The 26,639-nt window shown below is 42.3% G+C and overlaps 1 protein-coding gene across 1 annotated transcript in view; it reads right to left on the bottom strand.

Annotated features, from left to right (window-relative positions):
- tmeff2a (transmembrane protein with EGF-like and two follistatin-like domains 2a) overlaps nt 1–26,639 on the bottom strand; it is a 178,358-nt gene that overhangs the window by 70,205 nt on the left and 81,514 nt on the right. Inside the window, exons 4-5 of the mRNA XM_039006293.1 lie at nt 19,798–19,824; nt 13,665–13,667 (exon numbers count right to left, since the gene is read on the bottom strand). Coding sequence (XP_038862221.1) covers nt 13,665–13,667; nt 19,798–19,824 — 30 coding nt within the window. The remainder of the gene's footprint in view (nt 1–13,664; nt 13,668–19,797; nt 19,825–26,639) is intronic.

Genomic DNA, 26,639 nt, shown 5'->3' with positions numbered 1-26,639 from the left:
AAACCGATACAGCCCTATCTGGTGCAGAAAAAACACAAAGACAGGAAACAACCACCCACAAACCCCAACACAAAACAAGCCTACCTATATATGATTCCCAATCAGAGACAACACAAAACACCTGCCTCTGATTGAGAACCATATTAGGCCAAACATAGAAACAGACAAACTAGACACACAACATAGAATGCCCACCCAGCTCACGTCCTGACCAACACTAAAACAAGCAAAACACACAAGAACTATGGTCAGAACGTGACAATAGCCCCGGCCTGCTAGCTGTCTGAATCGCCGTGTCTCCAGCCAGCCCATCCATTCACTGGACCCCTATGATCACTCGGCTATGCATGCCTCTTCCTAATATCAATATGCCTTGTCCATTACTGTCCTGGTTAGTGATTATTGTTTTATTTCACTGTAGAGCCTCTAGCTCTGCTCAATATAAATTAACCAACCATTTAGTTCCACCTCCCACATATACGATGACATCACCTGGTTTAAATGTTTCTAGAGACTATATCTCTCTCATCTCTCATCACTCAATGCCTAGGTTTACCTTCAATGTACTCACATTCTACCATACCTTTGTCTGTATATTATGCCTTCAATCTATTCTATCGCGCCCAGAAACCTGCTCCTTTTACTCTCTGTTCCGAACGTACTAGACGACCAGTTCTTATAGCCTTTAGCCATACCCTTATCCTCCTCCTCCTCTGTTCTTCTGGTGATGTAGAGGTTTATCCAGGACCTGCAGTGCCTAGCTCCACTTTTATTCCCCAGGTGCTCTCATTTTGTCACGATCGTCTTGAGGATAATGAGTGGACCAAGGCGCAGCGTGTGAAAAATACATTCTCTTTTATTAGAGATGAGTGAAACACGAAACGAACACTTAAAACAAAACTAAACAAAACAACAAACGACCGTGAAGCTACAAACGTAAGTGCAATACAAAAGCTACAAACGTTCTACATAGACAATTACCCACAAACGCATAATGCCTATGGCTGCCTTAAATATGGCTCCCAATCAGAGACAAATGAAAGACAGCTGTCTCTGATTGAGAACCACTCAGGCAACCATAGACATACCTAGACACATTCACTAAACACAACCCCATACACTAAACCCAACACCCCCTTTACCATATAACCACCCAAGATGAGACAAAACACAAACATTCCCCATGTCACACCCTGACCTAACTAAAATAATAAAGAAAACAAAGAATACTAAGGCCAGGGCGTGACACATTTGTTGACTTCTGTAACCGTAAGAGCCTTGGTTTCATGCATGTTAACATTAGAAGCCTCCTCCCTAAGTTTGTTTTATTCACTGCTTTAGCACACTCTGCCAACCCGGATGTCTTAGCCTTGTCTGAATCCTGGCTTAGGAAGACCACCAAAAACCCTGAAATTTCCATCCCTAACTATAAGATTTCCCACCAAGATAGAACTGCCAAAGGGGGCGGAGTTGCAATCTACTGCAGAGATAACCTGCAGAGTTCTGTCTTACTATCCTGGTCTGTACCCAAACAATTTGAGCTTTTACTTTTAAAAATCCACCTTTCCAGGAACAAGTTTCTCACCGTTGCCGCTTGCTATTGACCACCCTCTGCCCCAAGCTGTGCCCTGGACAGCATATGTGAATTGATTGCCCCCCATCTATCTTCAGAGCTTGTGCTGATAGGTGACCTAAACTGGGACATGCAGGGACACCCCGGCCATCCTACAATCTAAGCTTGATGCCCTCAATCTCACACAAATTATAAATGAACCTACCAGGTACAACCCCAAATCCGTAAGAGCACCTCCTCCCAGCTGCCCACTGCACTGAGGCTAGGAAACACTGTCACCAACAATAAATCCACTATAATTGAGAATTTCAATAAGCATTTTTCTACGGCTGGACATGCTTTCCACCTGGCTACCCCTACCCCGGTCAACTGCCCGGCACCCCCCACAGCAACTCGCCCAAGCATCCCACATTTCTCCTTCACCCAAATCCAGATAGCTGATGTTCTGAAAGAACTGCAAAATCTGGACCCCTACAAATCAGCCGGGCTAGACAATCTGGACCCTCTCTTTCTAAAATGATCTGCCGAAATTGTTGCAACCCCTATTACTAGCCTGTTCAACCTCTCTTTTGTATCGTCTAAAATTCCCAAAGATTTGAAAGCTGCCACGATCATCTCCCTCTTCAAAGGGGGAGACACTCTAGACCCAAACTGCTACAGACCTATATCTATACTACCCTGCCTTTCTAAGGTCTTCGGAAGCCAAGTTAACAAACAGATTACTGACCATTTTGAATCCCACCGTACATTCTCCGTAATGCAATCTGGTTTCCGAGCTGGTCATGGGTGCACCTCAGCCACGCTCAAGGTCCTAAACGACATCATAACCGCCATCGATAAGAGACATTACTGTGCAGCCGTATTCATCAACCTGGCCAAGGCTTTCGACTCTGTCAATCACCCCATTCTTATTGGCAGACTAAACAGCCTTGGTTTCTCAAATGACTGCCTCGCCTGGTTCACCAACTACTTCTCTCATAGAATTCAGTGTGTCAAATCGGAGGGCCTGGTGTCTGGACCTCTGGCAGTCTCTATTGGGGTGCCACAGGGTTCAATTCTCGGGCCGACTCTCTTCTCTGTATACATCAATGATGTCGCTCTTGCTGCTGGTGATTCTCTGATCCACCTCTACGCAGACGACACCATTCTGTATACTTCCGGCCCTTCTTTGGACACTGTGTTAACTAATGTCCAGACGAGCTTCAATGCCATACAACTCTCCTTCCGTTGCCTCCAACTGCTCTTAAATGCAAGTAAAACTAAATGCATGCTCTTCAACCAATCGCTTCCCGCACCTGCCCGCCCGTCCAGCATCACTACTCTGGACGGTTCTGACTTCGAATATGTGGACAACTACAAAGACCTAGGTATCTGGTTAGACTGTAAACTCTCCTTCCAAACTCACATTAAGCATCTCCAATCCAAAATGAAATCTAGAATCAGCTTCCTATTTCGCAACAAAGCATCCTTCACTCATGCTGCCAAACATACCCTCATAAAACTGACTATCCTACCAATCCTTGACTTCGGCGATGTCATTTACAAAATAGCCTCCAACACTCTACTCAACAAATTGGATGCAGTCTATAACAGTGCCATCCGTTTTGTCACCAAAGCCCTATATAATACCCACCATTGCTACCTGTACGCTCTCGTTGGCTGGCCCTCGCTTCATACTCGTCGCCAAACCCACTGGCTCCAGGTCATCTACAAGTCTCTGCTAGGTAAATCCCCGCCTTATCTCAGCTCACTGGTCACCATAGCAGCACCCACCCGTAGCACGCACTCCAGCAGGTATATCTCACTGGTCCCCCCCAAAGCCAATTCCTGCTTTGGCCGCCTTTCCTTCCAGTTCTCTGCTGCCAATGACTGGAACAAACTGCAAAAATCACTGAAGCTGGAGACTCATATCTCCCTCAATAGCTTTAAGCACCAGATGTCAGAGCAGCTCACATATCACTGCACCTGTACATAGCCCATCTGTAATATAGCCCATCCAACTACCTCATCCCCATACTGTATTTTTTATTTATCTTGCTCCTTTGCACCCCAGTATCTCTACTTGCACATTCATCTTCTGCACATCAATCACTCCAGTGTTTAATTGGTGTATTGTAATTACTTCGCCACCATGGCCTATTTATTGCCTACCTCCCTTATCTTACCTCATTTGCACGCACTGTATATAGACTTTTTTCTACTGTATTATTGACTGTATGTTTGTTTATTCCATGTGTAACTCCGTGTTATTGTATGTGTCGAACTGCTTTGCTTTATTCTTGGCCAGGTCGCAGTTGTTAATGAGAACTTGTTCTCAACTAGCCTACCTGGTTAAATGAAATAGGTGAAATAATAAAAAAAAAATAAAAGGCAGTTTACAATTATGGGTAAATTTGCACCCTATGTTGACAAAAAGAAATGTCATGAGTTGCGTTTTTGAGTCAGTGCATAGTCTGTTAAATGAAGTGTGAGTGTGATCTTGTTAACAGGGAGGGAGTAACAGGCAGGGAGTAACTTGCTAAGCTTATTGTGTGTCGCTACAGTATGTATTGACTATGGGAGATCAATCAAAATTGAATTCACAATTGGGCCGTACCGGAATCTCACACTTAATTCAAATTAATGGAGTGGAAGCAAATCCATATCGCTGTGGTTTCAGAATTATAATTTGATTAATCATCTTCAGTTCAGATATGGTATTTCAATTAACTTAAGTGCAATCTTTATGCATGGATTAGTCGACTCACACATACACTTTAGACACAAACACGCACGTGCACATAAACACACACACACACACACACACATTATAGACACGCATAGCATAACGTTTGGCCTACTACATGCCATAAGCCATAAAACAAATTACACATATTATGTTACACAATAATTTCACTAAGCTACTGACTCTTACAAAGGCTGAAGGAGAAGAAGAATTAGAGAGAAGAGAGAGGAGATGAGAGGGAAAGAGAGACATGGAGAATGCTGTCCATTAATACTGATAATCAGGTGCAGTGGTTTAAGGCACTGCCAACCTCCCGGGTGGCGGGAGGTGCAGTGGTTTAAGGCACTGCCAACCTCCCGTGTGGCGTAGTGGTCTAGGGCACTGCATCGCAGTGCTAGCTGCGCCACCAGAGTCTCTGGGTTCGCGCCCAGGCTGGGCTGGGTTCGCGCCCAGGCTCTGTCGCAGCCGGCCGCAACCGGGAGGTCCGTGGGGCGAAGCACAATTGGCATAGCGTCGTCCGGGTTAGGGAGGGTTTGGCCGGTAGGGATATCCCTGTCTCAGTATGTAAAAAAATGTGATAAAATGTATGCACTCTACTGTAAGTCGCTCTGGATAAGAGCGTCTGCTAAATGACTAATGTAAATGTAAAATCTCAGTGCTAGAGGCGTCACTACAGACCTCGGTTCGATTCCAGGCTGTATCACACCCGGCCGTGATTGGGAGTCCCATAGGGCGGTCCACAATTGGCCCAGCGTCGTCCGGGTTAGGGTTTGGCCGTGGTAGGCCGTCATTGCAAATAAGAATTTGTTCTTAATTGACTTTCCTAGTTAAAAAGGTTAAATCCATTTAAAAAATAATACAAAAAAATGTATTATGTTGCATGGCTCGACATACAGGGATGCCCACTCTCCATTGGGAGGTTTTGGAAACCCTCCGTGCCAGTCAATGATCCATGTCAGACTTGGTGGTGACATACTGTCCCCATGAGTGACAGAACACTGAGCTAATTATGGCGCAACTAGAGAATATTGCCAACAACTACGCTCTTTTTTTCCACTGGCTGCCCCACTACCACAGAAAGCACTCAGCTAGGCTGAAACACCTGCATTTTGGAGCTGCCTTACTCAAGAAAGCAAAAAATATTGTTTACATTGTTTGCAAACTAATATGTGACACATATTAATGCCAAAATATTATGCAAAACAGGTAAGCTACAAGTGTGGGGATCATGCCCCTCCTGCCCTGAATGACAGGTCGCCACTGTGTGTCCGTAAAATGTATATAGGTTCAGAACTTTTGTGAAACAGCACAGTTAAAAATATATGGCAAATAGAAATCAAAACTGGATGTTCTTCAGAGATAGATGGGAGGTTTGAGGAAAGCTGAAGGATGGGATTAAAAACAAACTAAAGAAAACTATTGTAAAAAAAAGTGTCTGTGAATTGTAAATTGTATATGTATAAACTGGAAGCAGAAGTCTATGTGTTGTTGTCCATTAGTTTACTCCAATTAGCGGACTAAACTAATGTACTGGGTAACGTCTGCATATCATTGTAAAACAAATAATAGGTCTCAGTCTTGGTTAGGGGAAAATAATAAAGGAATATATATATATAAATAAAAGTATACTGTTCCAGTCAAAAGTTTGGACACCTACTCATTCCAGGGCTTTTCTTCATTTAAACTATTTTCTACATTGTAAAATAATAGTGAAGACATCAAACTTACAAAATAGCACATATGGAATCATGTAGAAATCAAAAAAGTGTTAGAGATTCTTCAAAGTAGCCACCCTTTGCCTTGATGACAGCTTTGCACACTCTTGGCATTCAGTAGTCACCTGGAATGCATTTCAATAAACAGGTGTGCCTTGTTAAAAGTTCATTTGTGGAATTTCTTTCCATCCTAATGCGTTTGAGCCAATCAGTTGTGTTGTGACAAGGTAGGGGTGATATACAGAAGATAGCCCTATTTGGTAAAAGACCAAGTCAATATTATGGCAAGAACAGCTAAAATAAGCGAAGAGAAACGGCAGTCCGTTATTACTTTAAAAGACATGAAGGTCAGTCAATCCGGAAAATGTCAAGAACTTTGACAGTTTCTTCAAGTGCAGTCGTAAAAACCTTCAAGCGGTATGATGAAACTGGCTCTGCTGCAGAGGATAAATTCCCTAGAGTTACGAGCCTCAGAAATTGCAACCCAAATAAATGCTTCACAGAGATCAAGTTTTATTTTGTATTTATTTAAATGTAACCTTTAATTAACTAGGCAAGCCAGTTAAGAACAAGTTCTTAATTACAATGACGGCCAAGGAACAGTGGGTTAATAACTGCGTTGTTCAGGGGCAGAACGACAGATTTTTACCTTGTCAGTTTGTGGATTTGATCCAGCAAACTCTAACCAATAGGCTACCTGCCGCCCTCAAGAATTAAACACATCTCAACATCAAGTGTTCAGAGGAGACTGCGTGAATCAAGCCTTCATTGTCGAATTCCTGCAAAGAAACGACTACTGAAGGACACCAATAATAAGAAGAGACTTGCTTGGGCCAAGAAACACGAGCAATGGACATTAGACCGGTGGAAATCTGTCCTTTGGTCTGAGTCCAAATTTAAGATTTTTGCGTCCAACCGCCGTGTCTTTGTGAGACGCAGAGTAGGTGAATGGATGATCTCCGCGTGTGTGGTTCCCACCGTGAAGCATGGAGGAGGACGTGTGATGGTGTGGGGGAGCTATGCTGGTGACATTGTCTGTGATTTAGAATTCAAGGGTACACCTAACCAGCATGGCTACCATAGCATTCTGCAGCGATACGCCATCCCATCTGGTTTGCACTTAGTGTTTTTACAACAGGACAATGACCCAACACACCGCCAGGCTGTGTAAGGGCTATTTGACCAAGGAGAGTGATGGAGTGCTGCATCAGATGACCTGGACTCTACAATCACCCGACCTCAACCCAATTGAGATGGTTTGGGATGAGTTGGACCACAGAGTGAAGGAAAAGTAGCCAACAAGTGCTCAGCATATGTGGGAACTCCTTCAAGACTGTTGGAAAAGCAATACCAGGTGAAGCTGGTTAAGAGAATTCCAAGAGTGTCTAACGCTGTCGTCAAGGCAAAGGGTGGCTACTTTGAAGAATCTCAAATATAAAATATATTTTGATTTGTTTAAAACTACGAAATAACACGTATGGAGTCATGTAAACTCAGCAATCAGGACCCTGTCATTCAAAGACAATTCGTAAAAATCCAAATAACTTCACAGATCTTCATTGTAAAGGGTTTTAACACTATTTCCATGCTTGTTCAATGAACCATAAACAATTAATGAACATGCATGTGTGGAATGGTCGTTAAGACACTAACAGTTTACAGACGTTAGGCAATTAAGGTCACAGTTATGAAACCTTAGGACACTAAAGAGGCCTTTCATACTGACTCTGAAAAACACCAAAAGAAAGATGCCCAGAGTCCCTTCTTATCTGCGTGAACGTGTCTTAGGCATGCTGCAAGGAGGCATGAGGACTGCAGATGTGGCCAGGGCAATAAATTGCAATGTCCGTACTGTGAGACGCCTAAGACAGTGCTACAGGGAGACAGGACGGACAGCTGATTGTCCTCGCAGTGGCAGACCACGTGTAACAACACCTGCACAAGATCAGTACAGCCGAACATCACACCTGCGGGACAGATACAGGATAGCAACAACAACTGCCCGAGTTACACCAGGAACGCACAATCCCTCCATCAGTATTCAGATTGTCGGCAATAGGCTGAGAAAGGCTGGACTGAGGGCTTGTAGGCCTGTTGTAAGGCAGATCACAGCAAGAACAGGCAAATCTGGTGCAGTCCATGAGGAGGATATGCACTGCAGTACTTAATGCAGTTGGTGGCCACACCAGATACTGACTGTTACTTTTGATTTGGACCCCCCCTTTGTTCAGGGACACATTAATGCATTTCTGTTAGTCACATGTCTGTGGAACTTGTTCAGTTTGTCTCTCAGTTGTTGAATCTTATGTTCATACAAATATTTACACATGTTAAGTTTGCTGAAAATAAACGCAGTTGACAGTGAGGACGTTTCTTTTTTTGCTGAGTTTAGTAACCAAAAAAGAGTGAAACATATCAAAATATATTTTAGATTCTAGACTATCTGCTGAATAAAGCTGAATTACCCCCTTAATTATATATTTTTTAATAACGGCAGCGGTAGGGTAGTAGGAAAGACGGTTCAACTTATGACATCTACCAGTAAATTCTAAGGCAACAATGGGTATGCAAACCAGGTATTTAAAAAGTTTGGTCTGAAATCTGGGTTAAATATTTGCGATACACAATTCAGCCATCATGCACTGTTTGAATTACATTTTCTAAGGCTTTCCAATTAAATGTTGATTGCAAAGTTAGACCTACCTAGCAGAATGATTTGATGATAATTTTTATGAATCGGGTCGGCATTTGTTTTGCAAACTGCCATCATATACACTGAGTATACCAAACATTAAGAACACCTTCCTAATATTTAGTTGAACCACCCCCACCCCCTTTTTTTGCCCTAAGAACAGCTTCAATTCGTCGGGGCATGGACTCCACAAGGTGTCGAAAGCGTATGCTGGCCCATGTTGTCTCCAATTCTTCCCACAGTTGTGTCAAGTTGGCTTGGTGTCCTTTGGGTGGTGGACCATTCTTGATACACGCGGAACACTTGAGCATGAAAAACCCAGCAGCGTTGCAGTTCTTAACACAAACCGGTGCGCCTGGCACCTAATACCATACCCCTGCAAATGCACTTAAATCTTTTGTCTTGCCCATTCACCCTCTGAATGGCACACATACACAATCCACATCTCGACTGTCTCAAGGCTTAAAAACCATTCTTTAACCTGCCACCTCTTCATCTAGACTGACTTTTTGGTCTGGACAGATAGTCCTGGGCAGCCCCCAATTAAAATCAAATGTCTTTTAATGGCCTAAGATACATTTCCGAGTTAAGCGGTTTATGGTGGTCTGGTAGGTCCAGAGATATAGATAAGGAGATTTGAACACACACACACACAATACAATATGTCCTGTTTATAAGAAATAATAACAATGAAATGTATTGAATGTGCACTTACGCTCACAGTATACTGTATCTCTTAAAGTGTTTCCTGCTTCGAAGGAGCTGTCCATCAAGTCCCCATATCCTTATATGCCCACAGGCCTTATAGATAAATGAGTGTGTGTCCATGTGGTAAGACTGTGGTAAGACCGTAAGGAAGAAGTCAAAAGCGATGGCTTGAGACATTTTTGATTTGTTTGTTCACATAAAGTGTGGAGATATCAAACCTTGTCATATCAGACCGACCGGCTCGAGTCGGTCTTATGTAGCAAAATGTTTTTTTTTTATTACTACATTGGATTAAAGTAGAGGCTCAGAGGCTCAGAGCTAGAACATGGTATATCATACACTACAGTTAAGGAACAATGAAAGTAATAATGCTTTCAAAGTTGATACATTTGTAACCTTACCTTTGAGAAAATGGTCCATGAATGTGTTGGTACCTACTGGAGAGCTCCTCTTTGTCTTAAGCTTTAGCCCCACCCATCTCATTAACCCTTGTGTCGTGTTCATCTTTTTGTTATCCACCAAATCTTTGCGGGTCTGATGGACCCACAACATTATTGGGTTTTTAAAACAATACAGCTATAGCAATTTATGTAAAAATAGTTACTACTTCGATGTTGACATATTAATTACAAACAATATAGACAGCATACATGGTTAATATTTGCCATTTACCTCTGCTAGATCACATTTATCAATAAAAGCGCTACTTATAATTTTTAAATAAAATGTTCTAATCAAGACATGGGCGGAATAAATCATGTTTATCTTGAACAAATATACATTAAACAAGGTTTTCATCACTATTGATGTTTATTGCTTTGAACAAATTGGATGGACAAATTTTACATATAGTATTTTATGGAAATTAGAAATGAGCCCCATTGAACACAAATTAAGGCTGGTCTACATCCCACATGAGGGACAGAGTTTTACTGTGTGTGGGTTGCAAATGTATTTCTTGCACGTGATGCATGTGTACTGTCTTCCTGTCCTTCTTGGGTCCACACACATCGCTTCTTCTTGTTGCTAGCTGGAGCAATCTAGAATGATGAAAACACTTAGTTCTGGAATTTTACTAACATATCACTCAGATATATAGTTACAGCAGGCCAAGGTAGGAGAGTCAGGCACACAAACATGCAACATCACTCACACTTACTTCTGTGGGTCAGGCAGATGGGGCACCAGTATTCTCCTCCTGATTTCTCCTCACGCTGGCTGCAGATGCTGGGGTCCTTCGGATATGTTGCTTCTTCTGGATTTGAAGTCTTACCAATGCCTTTACCAGCTCCAAGAGAAAGAGCCGTCTCCTTTGTAGCGTCCCTCTGTTCCAATCTGGGTTCAACGCCATCCACATGACAAACGCGGTGTTCGCGGAGATGTCCAAGATGTTGAAGAATATCAAAAGTGGCCAGCGTAGGGTTCTTCTTTTGCAGCTGTAGCCAGTCACCAGCTTGTCTAAATTGTCCACTCCTCCTTTTGTGGAATCGTAATCCATTATGATTTTTGATGTTCCTGGCCACAGATTCTCCCATCCCTATGGAGCGGATGAGTACCACATTTGCCTTTCTTTGGAAAGTAGGACACTAGGGACGTGTCGGCCGTGAACACAAACTTAGAGAAATTGATAGGCCTGTTCCGTGTTTTCAACAGCTGAGGTGGGAGCTCTGGCTTGTTTTTTCGTACTGTTCCTACCATCGTCAGCTTCCTCTTGAGGAGCTCCTGTCCCAGCTTGTGCGAAGTAAAAAAGTTAATCGCATGTGATGCTGTGGCCACGGAGTCCCTGTGTCACATCCAGGACAACCTGCATCCCTTGGTTCTTCCCAGGGGCTCCATCTGGCATCCCTGTAACACTTGAAAGTTCCACGTATATGATGAAGCAGCATCACAGGCAGCCCGGATATTGATTCCATATTTTGCGGGTTTAGACGGTATGTACTGCCTGAAGGGGCAGCGGCCCCTAAATGGCATGAGCTGCTCATCAACAGTGATGTTGGGCCATGGGTTTTAAAACAGGGGAAGGCGGTCCACCCACTTGTCCCACACTGACCTGATTGCAGCTAGCTTAAAACAGCAAGCCCCGGGAAGAGAAAGACAGAGTGAAGGCACACAGCAAATATTTGTGTTTCATTTTAACTTGTTTTCACCCACACACACTTTTCCTACCCTCAGGCCCAGAGGACCCCAACACAGCATATGTAATATAAATGTGTAGGGGGTGCACAGTGTGCACTCAATGAAATTGTGTTATTTACATGCTCTTCCCAGAAAATTAGCAAAGGCCACTGAGTCTTATGTTGAAGAAATAATTTATTTGATATTTTCTCTTTGAAAATGGGTCCCACAGACCCGAACCCCACACAAGGGCTAAGGAGTCTATGTACTAAACAATCAAAGACTTCAAGACTTAAGGCTGGTTTATACTACAAGTGTGCTCGTTGTCAGATTGTCTGTTCGTAAATTCAGAGCGTTTCGGTGTAGGAGCGTTCAGAGCGCACACTGGATGCTTTGGACAAGGAGTAGAGTTGATCCAAAGCATTCTGACCTAACAACAGTCAAGCACCCAAGCTAACTGGTTAACGTTGGCAAGCTTGCGAGCTACTTCCAGACACAAATGAGAGAACAGCTCACTCTGACCATTTTAGTCACTCTGGTTAGGCTGTTTTTATGTTATCCAGAGCGTTGGTGACTTCAACTGTGCTGCTGGCAACACTTTAATCTCGTTTTTTTTGCCAACGTTTACTGACACTGGCCATATTAAAACAGGTGTTGAGCGTTCGTAAATTCGTCAGTTATTCTGTGCTCTGGCACACTCAGAAGAGAGTGCTCTGAAATCGGAGTAGATAGCCATTTCAAATTTACCAGCTACGTCTATCGACAATTGTTGCTGTGACATCATAAAAATTCTATTGAAATCGTTTTTTTGCAGAGGAGTCATAACGCTACTACCCTGTATGAATCTGCAGGTAGCTAACCAACCAGGTTCAATGTTAGCCAGCTAACATTAGGCTATAACTAGCAATACAAATGGCTCTGAGACACGGATATTATTACTACACAGATCATACACGTAATGTTAGCTAGTGAGCCAGCCAGTTAACGTTAGCTAGCTAGCTAACAGTACGTTTTAACTTGAAATGAAAACAAGTTTCTAACAAAATTAGAAATGTGTAATATCTGAAAATGTAGCTAGCTAGACTATGTTACCTGTATACATGGATGGACACTTCTCCCTCTGTCACGGATGCCATGGTTGCCCTTAGTTTGAAGATTTAATCCGGAGACAGGTGTTTTATACAAATAGCCTTCTGTGTGTTCTCTTTTTGACTCTGTCTGAATATTTGCAATCAAAAGCCAGAAATGTCTCCATCTCCCTAGCTATCATATTCTAATTCCACCGATTTCAAAACTTAGTCCTCCAGAAAGTGGAGAGCAACACTTACGAAGTTCTACTATGTGATATCTTTCAAAAAGCTGTGTTAGAAAGGATTATCTACACATACTGACAGACTCATGTTAGGGACAGAAGTGAGCTACATGCCAGACCAATCCGAACTCATGTTTTGGCATGTCCAGCCCACTCATTACCTCAGCCAATCAAAGGCTAGCGGGAAGGTTGCTTTTCTTTTTTCATGGATAAACCAACTAAGCTCTTAATTTAACAATTATATTCATACTTACAGATGGCATACAAGTTTGTTATTAAGGCACATGAAAGTTCACATGTTCCAGTAGGCATTTCTGCCAAAAAATCCTAGTTTCCTGAAACGAGTTACATATGATGAAGCTGTTAAGTCTCAAAGTAATATTTGGCTTGTTTGAAATGTATGCTGTTTAAACGTAGTGTATATTTTTAAACAGATGCTACTGTCTGCACTCGACACAATGGCTCCAATGAAACAAATTTGAATCATACAGCGGTTAGGGAAATGGTTCACTTCCGAGATCTCAGGACTCAGAAGGAAAAGAGATCGCTACCTGGCCAAATTCAAATGGACAAATCTACAACAAGATTATGATGGTTATATTAAAGGTCAAATCCCAACATTACATAGACGCTGTTACTGACAATTTACATCAGCCTCAAACTGTGGAAAATATTAAAGGACATTGGCTCAAAAACTCTCCAAAAGGTCAAATCATGTAGTATTGGCCTGGATATTGATGAAGTTTTATGCTATGACCAGGCAAAGGTTACTTTAACACATTTTTTACCACTATAGCCTCATCTCTGGTTAAGAAGTTACAGACCTGCTCTGGAGACTATGGCCACTCTTTCATTAACAACTTTTACCACAGCTGTAATGAATACAATGGGAGACAGAGCTGGTTTCAAGCGCACGGCGCAGCAGGTGTTTAACTGTAAAGGACCACAGGAGGAGGCAGGTAGTTGGGTCCAGGGGCAGGCAGAAGGTCAAACACAGGGGGTCCAAAAAGGCAACAGTACAGGCAGGGAAAAAGGCTAATAACGTAGTCCGGAAGATCAGGCAAGAGGTTGATGACAGGAAATGTGATAGGCAGCAAAAGTACAGGCAGGGAATAGGGGAAAAAGGCATCTTTAGTGCGGATGGCTAAAAACGACGATACACGGGTGGACTAATATGGGGAGAAAAAAACAGTGCGCTGAATAGAAATGTGTATCAAAACAAACAATATCTCACAATAATGGGGTGCAAAGAACTGAACTAAATAGAGTGTGTAAATGACATACAGGTGTATGATCAGGTGATCAGAAATCGGGTGATTGGGATCTGGAGCGTGAGCTGCGTTCAGGGGATCTATGTGTTTGAGCGTGTGAGCTGGAAAGTGAGCTGCGTTCTGGGGATCTATACGTTTGAAGCAGACGTTACAATAGCAACGGTATCACAAACGATTTGTTATGAGCTGTGCATGGTAACAGAGAACAAAGTTTCCAATCTGGTATGCTTAAGGGCACAAACAAAGCAGCTGGGTTGGAACCATCCTGTAAGATTCATAAAGAATAGTGATTGCGTCACTGCTAAAATGATAACGCATATTGTAAAACTTTCTATTAATAGTGGTAAATTCCCCAATGATCTCAAAACAGCCAGAGTGGTTCTGCTCCACAAGCACAGCAGTAAAACTAATTTAGGAAACTACTGGCCTGTGTCCAAAGTTGTTGAGAGATTCGTTTTTAATCAAGTTGAGGGATACCTTCTCGAGCACAAACATGTTTTATGAAGTCCAATCTGGCTTTAGAACAGCTCATGCCACTGATACTTGCCTTCTCTACCTTTTTTGACCTCATCAAGCAGGAAAGTGAGAAGGGGAACTATACAGGTAGGTTCATGTTAGATTTGGATAAAGCCTTTGACACTGTGGACCATGATATTCCCTGAGGAAACTGAAATGCATGGGTCTAAATGATGTTGCAGTGAATTGGTTTAGGTCTTACCTGTCCAACAGAACACAAGTATGTGATGTTGGGGATGCTCTGTCAGAGTCCAAATAAGTATCCTGTGTAGTACCGCAGGGATACATTTTAGGGCCTCTCGTATTTCTTATATAGGTAAATGATATGCCAGTTACAGTAAAGTGCAAACTTATGCTATATGCTGATGACTCAGCCTTACTGGTATCAGGGAAGGATACAGCTTACATAGAGGAGACCCTGAGTAAAGAATTGCATTCTGTTAGAAATTGGTTGACTGGCAACAAATTGTTGCCTCATTTGGGAAAAACTGAATCAATTTTGTTTGGACCAAAACGTAGATTGCTTAGGGCTGACAAGATAAAGGTAAACTGCGCAGGCACGGAGATTGAATCTAAGACAAGTTTAACTTATCTTGGTGTGTCCCTTTCTGATCAATCAATTTCGGGAGACCTGATTGACATTTTTTAAAGGATTTTAGCAGCAAACAAATTATCATGAAATAGTTTAATAACATCAAAGTTAAGAAATTGCTTGTTTCTGCTTGGTATATTGGGCTATCAAAAAATCTGAAAAAGAGAACGGGGTTCATGCTAAATGTTATCAGGTATATGTTGAACGTCCCTCCTAGGACCCACATAGAGGTACAGGAGTTCCGGGAGGTGGGCCTGTTGCCTTTGGAGTCCAGAGTGTACCAACTTAAACTCCATCATATGTTTGACACCTTAAATGATCGTACCCCAGGTTATATGAAAAACCACATTGATATGGTCTATAAAACCAGCACAGTTACGTCTTTGAAACAGTACAGCGAGGAGCACATTTTTCTATACAGGCATTTGTCATTGGAATAGCCTTCCCTTGGACATAAAGCAAAGAAAAAGTTGAAATAGATTTAAAAGCAAGCAAAGGTTTTTAATTGGACAAGGTTGTCTAAGTAAGATAAACCATTCCGCTGCCCCTTGCGCCCCCTACTGTTGGTCAGGTGTATTGATCATTTTTTACGGTTGAAATGTGAAATGAATATGGTCGATTAGGTTAGGGGAAAGTGGAGTGAATAGTACCACTTTCTAGAATGTCAAAATAAATTAATGTATTTATGGTTGTTTGTAATTTTGACTGGCCATTTAATCATGTGTTTGTCACACCCTGATCTGTTTCAACTGTCTTTGTGCTTGTCTCCACCCCCCCCTCCAGGTGTCGCCCATCTTCCCATTATCTCCTGTGTATATATACCTGTGTTCTATGGTTGTCTTGTCAGGTCTTACCAGCGTGCTTTCCCATCTTCCTTTTGCTCAAGTTTTGTGTCCTAGTTTTCCAGGTTCTGACTATTCTGCCTGCCCTGATCCCGAGCCTGCCTGCCGTCTTGTACCTGCCTGACTCTGACCTGATCATGAACCCCTGCCTGTCCTCGACCTGCCCTAAGGATTAGCCACAATAGTGGACTTTGCTGTTAGCCTTCAAAATAAAAGTGTCATTGACAGTGATGCAAATGAATACAAATAGTAGAATAAGCCATAATTGAATAGCTCATGCTAAACGAGGTTGGAATGTTGTTATATAAAATAAACAAAAGACAATCATTTGTTAATTTGACAAAATGTATTATAGTTTAGAATTGCATTTGGGGCATAATTATTTCACTGTACAGCCTTTCCTATGGATTGAGGATCAATGACATGGGGCATCAGTCTACTCAGTGACACCCAGAGAACATTACTGTCGTAGCTCTTATTGCGGGACTCTGAAACGACCATGAATTGAGCCACATGTATTGTCAACATATGTGTATTGAACACTATTCTTGAGGAAAAACAATACTGTGTGGATGTTTTGGAGTCTGATAACTCTGAGGAGGACGTTGGGAAAAAATATATTGGGTATTGAGTAGACTGATACCCCCTTTCATTGATCCCCAATCCTTAGGTAAAGCTGTACAGTGCAACGTATGAATGTCAATACACACAATAGGCTGACTGGGGAGGTGATTTCACACAGTCACAGTCCCGCGATATGAGCTACAACGCAAATATTTCCGTATACTCTTCACAGTTGTGTTCTGTGGGTGTCACCGAGTAGACTGATACCTCATTTCATTGCTTCACATTCCAACCTTATTTAACATTATCTAGTCTAAATATGGCATGATTCCACCAATTGTAACCTTCTGCATGACTTTCAAAGAGGTACTTTTATTTTGAAGGCAAACCGCAAATTCCACTACTGTGCCTAATCCTTATTGTGGCTAGGTTCACAACACAACACATAACCTAGCTAGCTGGCTGCTTATAACGTTAGCTTTGGGCAACTGGGTTAAGGGTTAAGTAGCTGGCTAGCTATTTATTTTCATGAACTGAAGCTCAGTTTCACTAGGTGAACAACAAGTGTCAACCTAGATGATACTCACAAGGATTCCTAAATCATTGCTAAGAATAATGAAAATGACTGCAGTTTCTACTGGTCATTGTTTTCATGCTGGTTGTATTGGTGCTAGCTAGGTACCAAGATAAAGCTAGCCACCCCAGAAGTTGCGGTCGAACAAATAATGCTGTATTACCAACGCGGTATTGTAAACACATTGTTCGTGGCCGGTGCTTGCTTCTTTGCAGACTTTTTTGTACAGCTTTGACAGTGCTACTGATAGTAGTGGTGGCACTTGGCTTGCACGTGCAAATTCAGAACACACAACATTCTATAATAGAACTGTGTTATTTGACGTGTATCTTTTTTGACAAGCAAAGATCCAAACGACGTTCCACAGTATGTCGTGAAGCTAATAGCAGTGACGCTATTACTATGTAACTCCGGTAGGGCAACATGTGTACCAGTGCTCGACCAGTCGGCGAAAGCCAACATCACCCACGACAGAGAATGGTTGATTGTCAAGGGCAATGAATTCCATTATCTTGGCATTAATGGATTTCACCTTTGAGTTGTCTCGCTGAAATTGTATTACTCTTTCAAATGACTGCTCGACTTGTTGACTGCTCGATCCACACTGCAGACATTGTGGGCTAGGTTAGGAATGCTGTGTTGCACGTGTAGCGCAGAATTTTACGTGGCGTCATTACGTCATGTACCTATGTTTTATAGGTATGAAACATCAGCTTTGACATTGGTTTGGCACATCGGTGTTAAAATAGACAACGGGCCGATACCGAAGTTGACATTTTTAGCTAATATCGTCCGATTCCGATATGTTCACCGATATATTGTGCATCCCAAATTTTTATTGGTGGCTGTTCTTGTGCTAGCACTTCTGTACTACCCTAACCCCCCTTCTATAACTCTGTCTTTAACCTTCTCTTACCCCATAAACTGGCATCTTTTCTCCACCTCCATCTCTTCTTCCTGCCATCCTCTCCTTTCTACTCTCTCTCCATCTAGCGCTTCCTCCTCCTCCTTATCTTTGTCAATCCTCCCTCCATCTCTATCGCTCTACTTCTGTTATCACTCTCTGCCTCCTGCTTCTCCCTTAATTTCTCTTCCTCATCTCTCTGGTAATTTCCGTCCTATTTCTCTGGTTAACCTTCCACTCTGTTATTAATGTCTGCTTCTCTCTGTTCATCTCTCATTTGCAGGTCCATGGGAAGATTGTAATATGTTTCTCATATCTGACTCTGGGATACTGATTATTCCAGCACGAGCATGCATTAATGAACACACTTGCATGGACAAACACACATACACACAGGACCACACAAATGTGAGCATGAACGAACTAGTGCACTGAAACACACATACACACACTAACTCATACACACACAAATCAACAGTACATGAGCTACACAAACACCTGGATACAGAATATACAGCTACAAGAATGAAATCTCTTACACACATGCATGTAAGCACACACACCTTTCCTGTCATCTGCTCCAAAGATTCCCACTCATTTCTAATTTTATCCCAGATCTGCCACCATACTACAATCCCCTTTCCAATTGTCTGCACAATCTACACCCCTTCTGACTCCCACCACTCATTTGCTTGTGCAAATTAACCCCATTCACATACTAATACCTATTTCAGGCATAATTCACTGTATGTTACCTGTAAAAAAATATTAGGCAATGTTTATGTCCCCCTTTCAAACATTATTTTCCACTTCCTTGCAGGTATACCCCTCTTTTATTGTTTTTGTCTAGATGAAAGGGGTAATACATACACACACACACGCACGCACACACACGCACATCTGGCTACCCCAGGAGAAGAGTCATTTCTGAATTAAGAGGAGGAGTGTGAAGAGGGGGGAAAGGGATAGAGAGGGCGATGGAGAGAAAGAGAGAGAGAGACAGGCGACAGAGAGGATACTAATTTCCCTCGTCAGGCTCTGTGACCATGGCTGCATCCCAAATGGCACCATATTACTTACATAGTGCATTACTTATGTGCCCTAGTAAAAAGTAGTGCACTATATCGAGAATATAGTGCTATTTGGTACGCAACCCATGGTCTCGTGTCTCTCACTTGTCACACTCAGGGGAAAAGATGCACAATCACTTTGCTCTCAGAAGTGGACTGTATGTGCGTATAATTGCTTTGGGAAGGGGGGGTGGAGTGTGTATGTTGGAAGAGGTCCGAGAATCGGCAAGACTATGTGACTGTGTATAATAGCTTGGTACAGGGGTGTGTACAAGTGTGTCCGAAGCACCTGAGAGTGGGTTTGCTGTATACATGCATGAATGTTTAGTTCAAGGGTATAATAGCATGGTGTGTCAGGATGTGTCTGCTTGTCTGAGAGAATACAAACATGTCTGTGTGTGTGTGTAAGTGTTTGTCAAATTTTCCATGCAGTGTTCACTGAGGGCATGCGTGCATGTTTGTGAAGATGTATTTTTTCCCCAATCTGAAAGACGTGTTATTTGAAACCTCAATTCCAAGTAGTGTGTCATGATCAGTCTTGTTTCTAGGGAAGGAGAATGACTACAGAGATAACAGCAAGGGATAATGAAAACAAGTGAAGATTAAATAGTTGAGCAATCTTACCATCATCTCCCGAGCCTGAGCCGACATCTGTGAGAGAGAAAGAAAGAGGGAGAGAGAGAGAACAAACACATTTGTTAACTTCTCTGGGATATAGGGGGTGCTGTTTCGACTTAGGGAAAATTGGTCTCCAAATTAAACTGCCTAGTACTCAATTCTTGCTCGTACAATATGCATATTATTGTTATTATTGGATAGAAAACACTCTCTAGTTTCTATAACTGTTGGAATTATGTCTCTGAGTGAAACAGAACTCATTCTACAGCACTTTTCCTGCCAGGGAGTGAGATTTCAGAAATCTTGGCCCCTGCTCCCAGGTCAGTTCATAAGTCCCTGTGAATGCTATGACAACCGTTTTATAGCAATTTATATCCGTTTAGTGCGATTTTGAGGCATTTCTTTGTGATGCACTTTGAAGCGCTGGGCACGTTTCCAGTACCGGTCGAACGTTAGTGGCCATTTCGACAGGACAAGAGGACATCTTTCGACCAAAAGACGATTAGACCGGAGAAAGGATACATTGCCCAAGATTCTGATTGAAGATCAGCTCATAGTAAGAACTATTTTTGATGATAAATCGTTATTCTGTTGAAAAATGTCAAACGCATAAGCCGCCATTTTGTTTTGTGTAGCTTCGCTTGGCGAACCCTGTATTGCACAGTAAGGATAATTTTAGAAATGTAATTCAGCGATTGCATTAAGAACTAATTTGTCTTTCGATTGCTGTCCACCCTATATTTTTTAGTAAAGTTTATGATTAGTTATTCATTACGCTAGATCACTGTCCAAAATGGCGCCCGACATTTTCAGCCCAGGTTGGCTACTATTCTCATTGTATAACCACGTTTTTTTGTGGCTAAATATGCACATTTTCGAACAAACTCTATATGTATGTTGTAATATGATGTTACAGGAGTGTCATCGGAAGAATTCTGAGAAGGTTAGTGAAAAAATTAATATATTTTGGCGACGATATCGCTCTCTTTGGCTTGAATCAATGCTCGGGTAACGTTTGCATATGTGGTATGCTAATATAACGATTTATTGTGTTTTCGCTGTAAAACACTTAGAACATCTGAAATATTGTCTGAATTCACAAGATCTGTGTCTTTCCATTGCTGTGAGCTGTGTATTTTTAAGAAATGTTTTATGATTAGTAATTAGGTAATACACGTTGCTCTCTGTATTTATTCTAGTCGAGTTGTGATGGTGGGTGCAATTGTAAACTATGATTTCTACCTGAAATATGCACATTTTTCTAACAAAACCTATCCTATACAATAAATATGTTATCAGACTGTCATCTGATGAGGTTTTTTCTTGGTTAGTGGCTATCAATATCTTTATTTGGCCGAATTGGTGATAGCTACTGGTGGAGAGAAAAAATGGTGGACAAAGAAAAATGGTGTCTTTTGCTAACGTGGTTAGCTAATAGATTTACATATTTTGTCTTCCCTGTAAAACATTTTAAAAATCTGAAATGGTGGCTTTATTCACAAGATCTGTATCTTTCATTTGGTGTCTTGGACTTGTGATTTAATGATATTTAGATGCTACTATTTAATTGTGACGCTATGCTAGCGATGCTAATCAGTGGGGGGTGGGTGGGGGGTGCTCCCCAAGTGGGACGCAAGCGTCCCACTGTCCCAGAGAGGTTAATTAAAGACAACTTCAGAGAGGACTTTGCGACAACAGATAAAGCAGGCCTCCTGCTAAACAACATCTTTATTTTGTGTGTGCCTGTCTGTGTATCCGACTTAGCATGTGTGTGTGTACAAGTGTCTACGTGTGATTTAATGTGTGTGCGTGTATGAATATGTGTTTGTGTGTGCACTTTGCACGCGGATACATCTGTGTGCATTGGTCACGTCACGATCCGCACAATCCCGAACTCACATCAGAAATGTCTATGTGATCATGTTTTATATTTCCCATTGCTCAATATGCTTGTGTGGTACATCTTTCTGTATGCCCATTTGAATCCTGCTGAATCCTTCTAAAGCTTCCTCCAAGACATCTAGCATACTCGTTTGTTTAGCGATACGCCTCTGAAAGGGATACTGACGGCCACTTATTGGAGCTGCTCCAGTGGTATAATGAGCAGCCAGGTCAGTATTCGACATCTCTCCATGTATGAGGACATCGGGAGATGATGTGGAAACTGGCCACTAGGGGCAACAGTGAGCGCTGTAACCTTCAAGTTGGTTTCAGTTTTGCTATGGTGTTGTGGACGGGGATCACGGGGATGGTGGATGGCCCTAAGCAACTGCCTGTGGTGCCAAAGGTTGCATGTTTGAATCCAGTGCTAGAATGTTTTTTATTTTATTTTTGTTTTTAACCTATTCCAAACGTTAAACCGTTACCTTAACCATTCAGAGTTAAAGCCTAACCTTAAGCATCTGGCTCTGGTGCAGAAGGTTGAATGTCTGAATACAGCTTAACTTAACCTTAAACACAAACTTCGAAATTTGACGTTTGAGAAACATGAATGAACGTCTAATCCTGATGTGATACTATGAGAGCTAGTTGAACATGAGATACAGCAGATCACACTGCTAAAAAGCCTAGAAGGGAAAGCAGACATTTAACATTCACACGCACTACGGACGTCTTTATTATGCACCAAACAGAAGAAAATAAGCTGAAACAGGGAGGCACTACTAGGACTCCAATAAGAAATTTACATTTTAATTTGAATGCTGCAAATTGTTGAAAAGGTTTTGATACAATATGCCTTAAAGATCACAACCTAGGCTGTCTTTGCAAATCTGATAAGGCTGGAAACCAGGACCCCTAGTTAACCATCTTTATTCTTCACTGTAAAACGTATGACATACAGTACCAGTCAAAAGTTTGAACACACCTAGTCATTCCAGGGTTTCTTCATTTTTATTATTTTCAACATTTTAGAAGAATAGTGAAGACATCAAAACTATGAAATAACACATATGGAATCATGTAGTAAGTGTTAAACAAATCAAAATGTTACAGTTGAGATTCTTCAAAGTAGCCACCCTTTGCCTTGATGACAGCTTTGTACACTCTTGGCATTCTCTCAACCAGCTTCATGAGGTAGTCACCTGGACTGTATTTGAAGTAACAGGTGTGCCTTGTTAAAAGTTAATTTATGGAATGTCTTTCCTTCTTAATGTTTGAGTCAATCAGTTGGTTGTGAAAAGGTAGGGGTGGTATACAGAAGATAGCACTATTTAGTAAAAGACCAAGTCCATATCATGGCAAAAACAGCTCAAATAAGCAAAGACAGCAAGCTTTAACTAGCAATACAAACCGATTGTCATAGCTAGCTAAAGTTAACCAAATAGGTTCAATGTTAGCTAGCTGTCACGTTCTGACCCTAGTTCTTTTGTTATTTCTTTGTTTTAGTGTGGTCAGGGCGTGAGTTGGGTTGGTTATCTATGTTCGTTTTTCTATGTTGGTTTTTTCGTTTGGCCTGGTATGATTCTCAATCAGAGGCAGGTGTCGTTAGTTGTCTCTGATTGAGAATCATACTTAGGTAGCCTTTTTCCACCTGGGTTTCGTGAGTGGTTATTTTCCGTTTCAGTGTTTTCACCATTCGGGACTGTTTCGGTTTTCATTTTGTTTCACTTTGTTAGTTTTGTATTTTGTCGTATTCATTCTCATTAAAAGACATTATGGATACGTACCACGCTGAATTTTGGTCCTCCTCTCTTTCTCCCAACGAAGATCGTTACAGAACCACCCACCAACAATGGACCAAGCAGCGTGGTAACGGGCAAAAGCAGCAGCAGCAGCGATCACAGGACTCTTGGACCTGGGAGGAGATTCTGGACGGCAAGGGACCCTGGGCACAGGCTGGAGAGTATCGCCGCCCCAAAGCTGAGCTGGAGGCAGCGAAAGCGGAGAGGCGGTGGTATGAGGAGGCTGCACGTAAGCGCGGCTGGAAGCCAGAGAGGCAGCCCCAAAAATGTATTGGGGAGGGGAACACGGGGAGTGTGGCTAAGCCAGGTAGGAGACCTGAGCCAACTCCCCGTGCTTACCTTGGAGAGAGAGGGACCGGGCAGGCACCGTGTTATGCCGTGAGGCGCACGGTGTCCCCGGTGAGCAGGCATTGCCCGGTGCGGTACATAGCAGCGCCTCGTATTGGCCGGGCTAGAGTGGGCATCGAGCCAGGTGCCATGAAGCCGGCTCAACGCATCTGGTCTCCAGTGCGTCTCCTCGGGCCGGGGTACATGGCACCAGCCCTACGCATGGTGTCCCCGGTTCGCCAGCACAGCCCAGTGCGGCCTATTCCACCTCTCAATCTAGCCCTGTTCTCCTTTCAAAGGGAACTCAGTGAGTTTTTGCATTATGATGAAATACTCTCCATCTTTAACAGCAAGCGGTAGGAGTCCACGCCTCGATCTGACCTGATAATATGTTGATTATTTCATGAGGTTTGACTGTCGGACTGTACACTTGATCCATTATCCGTATTTTGTGAAAGCATCATTTTTCACATTTCATCATTGCACTTGTCTGCTGCTGTAGTCTGTTTACTGTCAGTCTCAGACAGTCAGCTTGTATGTCAGCGGTGGTGTTGCAAGTGGTTGTGTAGTTGCGCACAGGCGCTGCCTACTTGGCAATAATTTCAGCCTTGTTTGTCACATTTATCCTCTGTTATGTTAAATGAGGCAATGTGATTGCACAAATTTACACTTAAATATGTCGGCAGTGTTGTAGTGGAGGTTATACGCAGGTATACCCACTTCTTTCAGTGAGCATTTCGTTTACTCACTTGTTAATCCCCACTTATGCTGTATCAAAGCAGTGTAGTGGAGGTATATGCTGTATACATGATGTAGTACAATAGAGAAATCATGCACAAAGTTGCCTATACAAACACAAATCACGTGAAATATTTGGCAATATGTGTGTGAAAAGTGTGAGTGTGGAACCATAGCATAGGCCTTTATTATTCAGCACCACGGGGAGGTAATGCAGCTTGGCAGGCGCTGGCTGAGCCTGGGAAAGGCGGATCAAAGAGTTCAGCACCAGACAGATCTGCACTCAGCTCTGTTCTTTGACTCCTGACATTCACATTCACAACGAGAGTTGTGCATTTATTCCCATGTCTCATGAGTTCCACAGTTTAGCCTTGCCTCTTTATTTTGCTTCTCGATAGAAGAGCTTTAGGGAGAGGCTATGATGTTTATAGTAGGTCAGGGCCCTGACTCGATCCGTTAGCGATCATCATTTCCCCTACAGATAAAATTGCCTCAGCCTACAGAAATCATGTGGCAAAGACCACCGCCTAGAAATGTTATACAACAATAGCAATATTAGGGTAGAAATATGGAAACCAGGTCGTAACCCATAAATCTCCTCTAGAAAAATACAGAGATGAATCAGCATACATTTAAGTCATTTAGCAACGCTCTTATCCAGAACGACTTACAGGAGCAATTAGGGTTAAGTGCCTTGCACAGGAGCACATCGGCAGATTTTTCCCCTAGTCGGCTCGGGGATTCGAACCAGCAAGCCTTCGGTTACTGTCCCATAGTTGTTAAACTCTAGGCTAACTGCGACTAGCATCCAAGCCTTCAGCAGCGACTAGCATCCAAGCCTTCAGCTGTTGTAAAGTGTAGGAACTCCCGTTCTCATGTGATGCACGATCACAGAGGAAATCTGTTCCTTTACTTACCTCTGCGCTTATCTGGTCCCTCAGCCTAACATATCAGCCATAAGGGCTAGGCCTATTATTTCATTCTGGATATCATGGTGAATGTATTTTACATTACCATGATTTTAGATCATTCAGAGTAGCCTATCTGTTCCACATTCAATTGTTCACCTTTCATTTAATTCGCCAGGCAGGCCATTCAGAAGTATTTTGTCAAAATGTTAGTATACCCACTTCTCCATGCACCACGACTACACCACTGATATCTGTGTATTCTTGCTGGAAAATGTTAGCCCAGTCACTTTTACATAGGCCCAGCCACATGGACATTTCTGCCTCCGCCTCTGTGCATGACCAACAAGTTGACTCATGTTTGCCAAAAAAGCACCTGGAAGCACCTGGATGATCTCCAAGACTTCTGGAAGAATGTTCTAAGTCAAAAGGGGAATTTTTGGGATGACATGGGTCCCGTTATGTCTGGCGAAAACCAAACACTGCATTCTACAGTAAGAACATCAATACCAATGGTCAAGCATGGTGGTGGTAGTAGTGTGATAATTTTGGGGATTCTTTGCTGCCTCAGGACCTGGATGACTTGCCATCATTGAAGGAACCATGACTTCTGTTCTGTATCAGAAATTTCTAAAGGAGAATGTCAGGCCATCCGTCTGTGACCTAAAGCTGATGCGCAGCTGGCTCATTCAGCAAGACAATGATCCAAAACACACAAGCAAGTCTATATCAGAATGTCTGAAAAACCACAAATGTAAAGTTTTGGAATGGCTTAGTCAAAGTCAGTCCTAAACCTCAATAATATGTTGTGGCAGGACCTGAAATGAGCAGGTCATGCTCAAAAACCCACAAATGTCAATTAGTTAAAGTAGTGCTGCATGGACGAGTGTGACAAAATTCCTCCACAGCATGGTGAGAGACTGATCAACAACTACAGGAAGCATTTGGTTGCAGTCATTGCAGCTAAAGGGGTCACAACCAGTTATTTAGTGTGAGGGGGCAATTACTTTTTCACAAAAGGGCATAACTTTGTTTATAAATTAATGGAATTAATTATACAAATGTTGTGTTATTTGTTCACTCAGCTATCCCTTTATCTAATATATGTTTTGGTTGAAGATCTAATAACATTCCGTGTCAAAAATATGCAAAAATAAAGAAAATCAGAAAAGGGGCAAATGCTTTTTCACAG

Source organism: Salvelinus namaycush, chromosome 13 (assembly GCF_016432855.1).
Source record: "Salvelinus namaycush isolate Seneca chromosome 13, SaNama_1.0, whole genome shotgun sequence".
NCBI classification, from domain to species: domain Eukaryota; kingdom Metazoa; phylum Chordata; class Actinopteri; order Salmoniformes; family Salmonidae; genus Salvelinus; species Salvelinus namaycush.
This window is presented reverse-complemented; position numbering and strand designations above follow the sequence as displayed.